The sequence below is a fragment of the Condylostylus longicornis genome, unplaced genomic scaffold, assembly GCF_029603195.1.
Source record: "Condylostylus longicornis isolate FDR11 unplaced genomic scaffold, ASM2960319v2 ptg000091l, whole genome shotgun sequence".
NCBI lineage: Eukaryota > Metazoa > Arthropoda > Insecta > Diptera > Dolichopodidae > Condylostylus > Condylostylus longicornis.
This window is the reverse complement of record NW_026578059.1, coordinates 783,168-793,711: the sequence shown is the minus strand read 5'-3', so window position 1 is coordinate 793,711 and position 10,544 is coordinate 783,168. Positions and strand designations below refer to the sequence as shown.

The 10,544-nt window shown below is 25.3% G+C and overlaps 2 protein-coding genes across 2 annotated transcripts; both read right to left on the bottom strand.

Annotated features, from left to right (window-relative positions):
- Nucleotides 1-637: 637 nt before the first annotated feature.
- Nucleotides 638-6,466, bottom strand: LOC129613723 (homeobox protein 2). Its single transcript, XM_055527910.1, has 6 exons — nt 6,335-6,466; nt 4,853-5,246; nt 3,887-4,776; nt 2,515-3,196; nt 2,238-2,454; nt 638-2,106 (listed from the first exon to the last, which is right to left on the bottom strand). The coding sequence occupies exons 2-6, from the start codon at nt 4,905-4,907 to the stop codon at nt 1,743-1,745; spliced, it is 2,208 nt and encodes a 735-aa protein (XP_055383885.1). The 5' UTR covers nt 4,908-5,246; nt 6,335-6,466; the 3' UTR covers nt 638-1,742.
- A 1,499-nt stretch (nt 6,467-7,965) lies between these two features.
- LOC129613722 (uncharacterized) lies at nt 7,966-8,816 on the bottom strand. Its single transcript, XM_055527909.1, has 2 exons — nt 8,482-8,816; nt 7,966-8,250 (listed from the first exon to the last, which is right to left on the bottom strand). The coding sequence occupies exons 1-2, from the start codon at nt 8,788-8,790 to the stop codon at nt 7,966-7,968; spliced, it is 594 nt and encodes a 197-aa protein (XP_055383884.1). The 5' UTR covers nt 8,791-8,816.
- Between the last annotated feature and the right edge of the window lie 1,728 nt (nt 8,817-10,544).

Here is a 10,544-nt window from a genome sequence, read left to right as displayed (position 1 = left end):
TTACATGAATTCGGTAGCCCTGAAATTCGAAAAAATTACGAATATCAAAACAACAACTCCGAATAACTAAAATGCTCTGCTTCGAAATATTCGTAAATAAAGTATTTATACAACCCCATCATGATTTCCGTTTGTAAACTTGAAATTCGAAAAAATTATACGAATGTAAATTCATTTTATCATACTCAAATTAATTTATCGGAATTCATAATCGGAAATCACGAATTAATTTGGAATATTCGGAAACATTTTCAATATTTATGAAAAAAGAGAAATTTTTTGGAATACCTATAGTAATGAGCAATGAGTATAACAGGTGTTGGACAAGTATACAGTGAAGTATAATGAGTATTCCACCATGTGTTCCATATTCCACCATACCATGTGTGTACTCGTATACAATCAAAACCTAAGGTAATGAGGCAACTATAATGACATTATATCCTGAAATGAAAGCTCTTATACCAGAAAAAAAAGAGAATAACCTTTGATAGCATTTTTTGTTTGATGTAAATTTTGAAGGATATTTTTAAAAAACCATTGTGGAGTTGGAAATATTCTGTATAAAAGAAAATATAAAAAACGAAAATGCATATAAATTTTTTTTTATTATTTATACATTTGAATTTTATGTTTCGTATAACATTTATGTATATATAAATCAATGTAATACTTTATAATATCCTTATCATGAATATATTTGCATAAAGCACATCTCATGTTATCGAAATTGTAATCATAGTGTATTATAGTACACAATTCAGTTTATATATAACAACTAATTTTTGAGTTGTGTATAGTAATAACAGTATTATTACAATTTTGATGTCAAGGAATATGAATATTCTACACAAATATATTTACAAGTGTATAATATACATTTAAAAATACAAAAACAAAAATAGATAGATTTGGTTCTGTCCAACTCTACCTATTCACAACCCATACGAAAGAATGAACTAAAATGTTATTTACGGTAATTGCCCGCTGTTTATGGGATCTATTGGGTTTTTAGATGTATGATACTATTTTATACATACAATTACAAAAAAAACGCTTTTAAATATGTCATTTATAAGGGCCATATTATCACTATATCCTTTTGTAAAATTTCATTACATTATATAGTGTTAGAAGAGTTTCCAAGATATGACCAAATAACTTTTGAAATTGTATTGCAGCTACTCGAATTACTGCTTCGATCACATTTAAATTTAAATAGTGAAATTTTAATAAACTTAATTCATTTAGATTTTTGAGTTATCGCCATAACGGACGGACAGATAGATATGACTCAGAATTTGATGCTGATCGAAAATGTACATATTTGTGTCTACATAACTCAAACCATTATTTCTTAACGTTACAAACAGAGTTGCAAATTTATAATACTCCCCGGACATACGTTCGTACAGGTACAATGAAAAAAAATTATTATTGTAATGGAAATTGTAGCGGAAAAATAATTCCAGATAATCGGCTTCATGCTTTGGGATGTCTACTTTGCATTTTTAGGACTTTGACAGCCTATTTGACTTTTGGAGGTGCCGAAATACTGGTACAAAATTTTCTTCTAGTTGAGAAACAAATTTCTATAGTAAAAATTTATGTGTAAACAAAATTTCAGCTTTCTACCTTAAAGACTGTAGAAGCTTTCTAAACATATACACAGCATTATCTGGAACCACTTTTTTGCTACAAGAGCATATAAATATATTTATAGTTTTTATTTTCTAAATATTCTACGGGCTTATTATTAGTTTTGGTTTAATTTCAGGTAACTTATAATTTCCAAAATAAAATGGTACTTGTTGTGTTGGACTATCAGTTGTTAATTTGTCATCATAATCGATAATGTTATCAATTTTTATATTATTTATTTCTCCATTCGAGTTATTACTATTGTTTGCTGCTGTTGTTGTAGAAATTGGTGATATTGTTGTTGTTGTTGTTGACAATGAAGATTGTGGTACTATTGTAGCTGATTCTATAGTTGTTGCTGATGTTAATAATATTGCTGCCGCTGTTGTTATAACATTAGTTGTTGTTGTTGTTTGACGTCCTCTTTTACGTCTTGGCAAAATACCTTTTCTTGCCATAAAGAATCTATAATAAAATCAAATGAAAAATTATGTTGATAATTTAAAGTTGTAGTCGTAGAGGTATAAGAAACATAAATTCAAGTAAATTGGTAAATTAAGTAAAGTAATTTAAAATATTGCAGTTATTTACGGTACCTAATTGTAGAAATTGGTATATTAAATATATCGCTAACTGTTTGGAATGTTTGACCTTTTGATACACATTCAGCTGCCTGACGAAGTATGGCTTCTGATCGTCTTACTTTTCTACCAACTGGTAAATTTTCAATATTAAATCTTAAAATGCTTTCATCGTAATCGCAAACATCATCTGGTGATTTGATATTTGTGTCCATAAAATCTGAAAAATCACCTAAATAGTAAAAATTACAAATAAGTTGCATAAATAATAAAATTGTAAATAATAATTTACCATCTGTTTTACTATAATATAAACTATTGTCATCAGTTTCATCGTTTAATGTGTTTATTTCCATTGGTTCAACTTTTGGTATTAAATTTTTTGTTAAATCTGTATCGTTGTTATTGTCATTAATATTACTACTATTGCTTCTATTATTTTTATAATTATTATTTTCATTACTATTAATTATTATATTAAAATTATCATCTTCTTTATATTTACTAATATTTTTAATATTATTATCATCATCATTATCATTATTATTATTATTGTTACTATTAATTTTTGATAAGCTATTTTGATCTAAATTATCATTTCTATTATTAGAAACAAATGAAGAAGGTGGTGTTGGTGATGATGATGATGCTGTTGCTGCTGCAATAATAGCAGCTACCGCTAAATTAAAGCTGTTTTCTAAGGAACTTTTTTCATTATCATTATTGCAATTACTATTGTTATTTTTACTGTTATTATTACTATTGCTATTACTATTATTTTCATTAACATCAAGCACAATATTATTTTCTATATTATTATTGTCTCTAGTGTTCTCGGCTGTTTTAATAGTTTTATTAATGTTATTGCTCTTGGTATAATCATTAACATTATGACTATAACTATTTTGACTAGTATTTTTTTTATTTTTACTATTATTATTATTACTTTCGTATTCATTATCACCATAGTCTTTCTGTTTTTTTCAAAGTTTTATTACTATTATTGTTATTATTATTATTACTATTATTTTTATTACTAATTATTATTATTATCATTAAAATAACAAGAACAATAATAATAATAATAATAATATTAATGATAATAATTGTTGTTATTGCTATTGTTATTATTGTTGTGTGGTTATTTATTATATAACATATCCTCCCCCTTTCTAAAAGTAATGGCTATTAAAGTTTAGGAAGTTCAATATGAGATGTGCAATTAAGATGACAAAACAATGTGACAATTTTAATATTGAGGGGGTTTTGAAAATGTACAACAAAATAAGGCAATGTAAGAAAAAGTTTCTATAAATTTTATGTTAAAATATTTTCAGTAGCTGTCAACGTTTCTTCAGTGTATGTCAACGTAATAGTTATGGTCTTTGTTTCAAAGTACAATAATACAGCAAAGTGGTGTATTCTGCAGGTAACATTCATCATCACAACTTGAGAAGTACATAATATATTCATATTTAATAAACATGTATATTTAAAAATGGGGTAAGTAAATTAATGCAATATATAATATTCCAAATTATGAAACAAATAAATTTAAATTGTATTTTTTTAATGAAAAATAAAAATTTTAAATTTGTTAAAAATCAAAATATTTTAATTAAAATATAGTTGAATTATATATATTAATTAAAATATACCTAAACAAACAAACAAACCAAACAAGCAAACAAATTATCTTCATCATTATAAACTGAAAATTTTAATGTATCATAAGAGGGAAATGAATTTTGTACATTATTTTTTGGCATTTGTAAATTAGTTGTTGTTGATGATGATGATGTAGATGATGATGATGATGATGACAATCTAATATTTGTTGTTGGTGATACTGATAATGCACTAGCACTAGAATTAGATGCTATTAATTCATCATTAACTTGATTTTGTGTTGTTGACGACAATGGCGATAATGATGATGATGTTGTTCCTGTTAATGATGCAATACAACTTGTAATTGAATTTGTTGTTGATGTTTTTGTTGATAATAGTGTTGGTACTATTATATTCATTTCATTATCCTTTATTATAACTTTATCATTTATATTTCTTTCATTACATTGTAATTTTTTATTATTTATTAAATTTATTTGTTGCTGTTGTTGTTGGTAATTTTGTTGTTGTGCAGTACTATCAATTTTAATTTGATTTAAATTAAATGAATTATCAATACCACTTAAACCACGTATTTGTAATATTTCAGCACATTTTAATAAATCAGATAAACCAGCTTGTGATACATTTACTTCACCTTTATACATAAAATCAATTAATGCTTGCAATTCCCATAATTTAATATCACGTGATAATATAACAATTGGATGTTTACATGGATTATCACCTAATAAACTTTCAAAATATGATGAACAAGCAGCTAATACAAGCCTATGACAATGTAATTGATGTCCTTCACATGCTAATGTACAATCAACAAATCTTTGATTTGCCAATAATTGTGGAAATGCAGCACCTAAACTATCTAAATGACTATTCCATCTGACACAAAATTGTTGTTGATTTGATAGTGTTGTTGAATCTTAATGTTGTTGAATTGTAAAATAATTAATATTATTAAGCAATAGCCTTTTTTTATATTTCAGAAGTTTTTTTACCTGTACTGTTGAATCCATCATTGACACCACTATGATGTCTTGAATATTTTGCCATTTTGTTTTGGTTTTTGTTTTTTTGTATATCTACTTATGTACATAATATTTTAAAACATGCCGCGTATCTTGGGATTTCTATTGTTGTTAGTATGTATATTATGAGGTATTATGTTCTCTATATATATATATTTTTATTGTTTTTTGAATATTTCATTTTTAAATATTTGTTTCCATTGTTATTTTTGTGTTTGTTGTTAAAAATTAATTTTTTTTAGTAGATTGGCTTATTATTGCTAATTGGTATATATTACGCATATTTATATTATGTTGATTTGTATTATGCTTTGAAAATTGAAACAATTTTGTATATAGACATAAGTTGTCTTTAAAGCTCACGCTGTAAAGAAAAAATAATATATGAGTACTATATTGATGTATGCGCTTTAAGTTTAAATTTATTTAATAAAATTGAATCTTGGAAAAAGTTGAATAATTAAAAATAATAATATGTACGTAATGAGATTAGTGAGATATTAGTGTCAATAACCCACTTACTATTATAATTAAAATTGCACTTATTATAAAGTAAGATAGGATGCGGAACCCTATATAAAATTTGGGAGTTTAAAATGAATAAATTTCACATGTAAACAGGTTTGGCAGCGGTGTCAATATTCTGTATATATCATGTTATGTGTATGGTATTGCAATCACTCTTTGAAATTTAGTCGGCTCTATATATATTGAACTATAGTTTAGACAAAATATAATTTTTTAATAATTTGCCAATAATATTGTTGAATAAAAATATTGTCACGCAATTGCAAAGGCACATTGTCGCTCACAAGAAAAAAATACATTTAGTTTTTGAATTTTTTATAAATTTTCGCACTTGTTATACGACTAAAAAATTAAAACATTGAGAACGTTTTTTTTTCAAAAATACACTATGCAATCTTTGAAAAAAAACTCAATTGAAAACTAAAATCAATTACGCTAAATTTGCCGAAAATATGCTAAATGCTACAACAAGGCTTGCAATACCATAGTTATAAATAACTTGTATATATATATATATATTAAACTATGCGCTACTTCAATGTGTATATGTATATGTATATGTGAGATAATGCATAAATTTGTGTTTTAAGGATAATTTTTTTGAATCCGTATAATTCTAAATCCTATAACTTTTTGTATCCTTAATTATTGTATCCTTAACTAGTATTCTATAATTTCGCTATAAATACAGAATATAGAAGAAACATATAAACACAAATCACTGTTGCAATTTTAATAAATATGTTGGTATACAATACTTTTAATAACGTTATTGTTACTATTGTCAACGTTATTGCAATATTTTTATTTTGTAAATTTAATTTTTTGGAATTTTTACTATTTCAAATAAAATAATTAAATTCAAATAAAATAATTTCTCTCTTAAATTTTAATTTACTAAAATTTACAGGTTTATTATCCTACTTTTTGATTCTAATTCAATATTTTCAATTTCCAATAATATTCCAACTTTAACAACAACACTTGTTTTTATTCCGAAGAAATTTAAAATTATACTAAAGAATTATGGAAGAGTTCCAGATTAAAAAGCTTTTCTCGATATATTTTCGAAGGGACAAGAAAAACACAATTTTCTTTTAATTGTTGTTATTAATTTTTTTTAGCACTTTTCCAAAAGAAAAAAAAAAATTTGGGACAAAATTGTTTATTAGTAGTTTCACTCTGTCTGTATGTCCGTGTGTCTGTTTACAAAATTTTTACACTGTTTTTTCAATCCAATCTTCTTTGAAATTTGTAAAATATAAATTTTCAGCGCTTTATATTTTCAAAATTGGAGGCTTTTCCAAATTTCTATAAAAATTATGCGATGTTATTAAGAAGTTTTACTTATTGGCAGTATTTTTATTTGTTTAAGGTAAAAGTGCTTTTTTATAAGCCCATAATTCAACTTTAATTTTTCCCTTCATAAATTTTTCCTTTTTGTATTTTGTACGTATACATATACAAAAAAATGTGGACATTATATAATTTCTATTCCCTCTCATTTTCTCTCCAAAATATTTCCTCTCTAAGTCTCTATATTATTGTCATGCTTAGACTGACATATACATACATATAAAAATACGTATTGTATAATTTTACTCTCTCTCTCTCTCTATTTACATATTATATGCGCGTCGATTTGGTAATTTTAAATTTGCTTCCTATGAGATAATTGCTATGAGAATTTCATCGGAAAAACGAAATAAAAAAAAAAAAAAGAAATAAGTGAAAAATAAAATCCTTAATACTTCCTTATTAAAAATTCCTTAAACTGCAATAATACGATATTAATATACAAATCAGCTGCACGATTTGTAGTTGCTGAATTGTGCCAAAAAAAAATCATTTTGTCATTATATTTAGTTAGTCCTTTAACGAAAACTACAAGAAATTTAATTTTAACAAAAAAAAATGAATATGTTTATTCCTAAATTATTCAGGGATATTACAATTTATATGGAATATAATGGAAAAATATTATAGATATAGAATTCGCATGTATAAATTTGAAGAACGAAAAATCGAGCTTAACAAAGAACTTTCGGAAACAGGCCTCTTCAGCTCCGTAATATTAAAATTTTATTCAAAAGAAAATTTTATGCAGTCATAGCACATAAGCGTTAATTTTATGTAGTTAACATTTTTTAGCTCTTAGAGGAGGCAGATCAGAACCTGTTGAGCTGCGTGAATATGGTTTTCATTTACAAAAGCTAAGTTTTAGCTAAGTGCTCATGAAGGTCTAAACAATATGGTACATAGCTTTATGGCTGTAATAAATTCATAACTATGCAAATGTTTTATAATTTTATTTATTTTTTATCTTATTGTAATTTATTTGAATTAGGTTAGAAGTTCACAAATCTTAAAAAAATTTTGCAGAAATATAGATTTATTAAATAAAAAATATTTTTTTTATATACCTTTTTTGATTTTAATTTTATTTAAAATAAAATTTTCTAACAAAAAGAAAAATAAATTAATTAAATGATTACATTTGAAAATGTATTAAAAAAATTCAACAAAATGACAGATTTTTCCTCTTTTTTTTTTTGTTACCAACCATGATGACCTGTTTGATAGCCACCTCCAATTGCGTTAGTTTGTGTATAATCAGTTCCATGATGCCCATTACCACCGCTATTGCCATTATAGCTATGAATTACGTAAATAGTTTTTATAGGAGGACTATGTCCAACACCATGATTATTAGCAGAAGCAATTTCAGAATGTTCTTCTATAGCAGCAGCTCTACTTATACCACCACCACCACCACCACCACCACCACCGCCTATTCCACCTAAACCACCACCAAGTCCACCCAATTTGCTTTGAAGTAACTATATATAAAAAAAACAATACACCATATATACACTTAATATTATATAAATTTTTTATTTTTATATAATAATTATCGAGAATTGTTATAAAATCAAGAATTGTTTGAAAACTTTCGTTAATAGTGGTAAATGACATATAGTTGTATAATAGTTACTTCTTGATCAATATTATATAAAGTTAGAAAATTAATAAAAAAAAAACATATAAAATTTTGTAAATTTTAGAATTACCCCAAAAATATTTCCTAATCCAGCGCCTCCTCCTGGACCCCCGACAGCTCCACCAATATTTCCTATTCCACCTCCACCTCCTCCAAGTAATCCTCCCAGTTTACTAGTAATATCACCAAGTCCGCCACCACCACCTAAACCACCAAGACCACCGCCTAAACCACCAAGTCCACCTCCTAAACCACCAAGTCCCCCACCGAAAGAACGTCTTTTTCGTATTAATTTTTCATTTTGTTCTAAATTTGAGATTGCACTTGCACTATCAATAATAACTAATATTGTTATACCAATTATTATTATTAATTTCATTTTGTTTTTTTTTTTTTTTTATTCAATTAAATCAAATTTAGTCTTGCTAATTTTTTTTTATTTAAATATTAATTCTTATGGGTATAATTTAGTTAGAAATTTAATTAAAGACTACATCAAATATTTATATGCTAACTTATATTTATAGGACAAGAAACTAAATTTATTATAATCTATTATGCTACTCATTTGTAAAAATTTTTCAATAACTGGTCTTATCATCATGAATTCAAATTTTGAGTACACATTTATTCAATAAAAACAAATAAAAGCAAAATTAAAAAAAATTTTCTTTCAAATAAAATTGATCTGTTGCCATTATTTTATGGTTATATTTAAAGTTCAATGTCAATGTGTATTATAAATTTCTTAAATACATAATTATGGCAGTATTCAGTATTTAAAACTGACAATGTATCACGTTCCATATTGTATTTTACAATGTAACGCGCATTCCGAATTGTATAAAAATGTAGCGTTTTCGAAATGAAGAGAAAGCAAGTTACCGTGAGCATCTTAAACGAATTCTGGATGTTGTTTTTTTTTGGTAAAATTTTGACGATATCAGTTTCATAATGCTATTCTGCGTTATTTACTTGCAATTATTTAAATTGATATATATGACGTTAATTTTTGATATATTTTGCGTTGAATTTGCGATGTACATAATTTTACCAATAGGCCAGAAATTTTGAGAAGAATGATACCTAATACTTAATAATGATATTTATTATTTCAATTTTTAAAATGAAATGTCAATGTCAAAAAACAAATTTTGTATTTCGAAATGTTAAAAAAAGAAACTTTGTTAAATTTTTTTGTCAAACATTTGACAATGAAATATCATAGTATTTATAGTTTTGGACGGCTAGGCGGTTTCATAACTTTTAATTTTTTACGCAATACGGAATACGGCCTGCATTATAAAAGACTCACAAACTAACTAATGTTTCACCGAAAAAAAGAAAAACGAAAATATCAAAATCTAGTAGCTATAAAAATATTAATGCAAAACATAATTATGTTTATATTTTTAATGTTAGTTCAAGATGTTGTAAATTAATATTTTTACATTGATATTATTTTTTGTGTTTAAAGAGAGAAGAAATTTCGGGTGATACAAAGGAAAACATAGAAAAAAGAAAACAAAACAAAGTCAGGTTAATTCTTTTGTGTATACTATATGCAAAAACATAAGAAAAAATTTCGAACACATCCATGAATTTAAACAAAAGTTAAAATCTATGGAATTATGGGGATTTGTGAGAATTTTTTTCTTCAAATGGAGTTAAAAGCAGTCTCGAGACCCAAATTTGATTTGAAATTTTTGATTTTATATTTTGTCATGAAACCGTAAGTTTTATATTAATCGTCTACATTGCATATAATTAGGGGATCTATTGCAATGGCATCGAATTTTCAGAAACAAAACAAAGTTTACTCTCATATGATTTAGAGAAATGAAAAATTTTTGTGTTCTTAAAATGTGAAATATGTAAGTATATACAAAAAAAAACATTTTGTTTTTCGTCAAACTAATAAATTAGTTCCAGTTAATTTAAATATTCATATCAGTTAATCAGAAAATATACAACATTTCGGTCGGTTTTATATTGTCATTTTCTGTATTTTTCATTTCCACCTATCTTGTATAAATTTATCAATTCAAATAATTTGCATATCATTTAATACCATTTGCATATTATTCAATAATTTGCATATTGTCTGCTCATGCAATATCATGGATTTGTATC

What these genes read in the sequence shown, in the direction of transcription:
- LOC129613723 (XM_055527910.1), bottom strand. Translation starts at nt 4,907, where the DNA reads ATGGCAAAATATTCAAGACATCATAGTGGTGTCAATGATGGATTCAAC. An exon ending in CTTGTTTGGTTTGTTTGTTT is followed by an intron (nt 3,197 to 3,886) that starts GTTTAGGTATAT and finishes TGAAAAAAACAG; the next exon opens with AAAGACTATGGTGATAATGA. An exon ending in ATATTATAGTAAAACAGATG is followed by an intron (nt 2,455 to 2,514) that starts GTAAATTATTAT and finishes TTTACTATTTAG; the next exon opens with GTGATTTTTCAGATTTTATG.
- LOC129613722 (XM_055527909.1), bottom strand. Translation starts at nt 8,790, where the DNA reads ATGAAATTAATAATAATAATTGGTATAACAATATTAGTTATTATTGAT. An exon ending in GATTAGGAAATATTTTTGGG is followed by an intron (nt 8,251 to 8,481) that starts GTAATTCTAAAA and finishes TTTTATATATAG; the next exon opens with TTACTTCAAAGCAAATTGGG.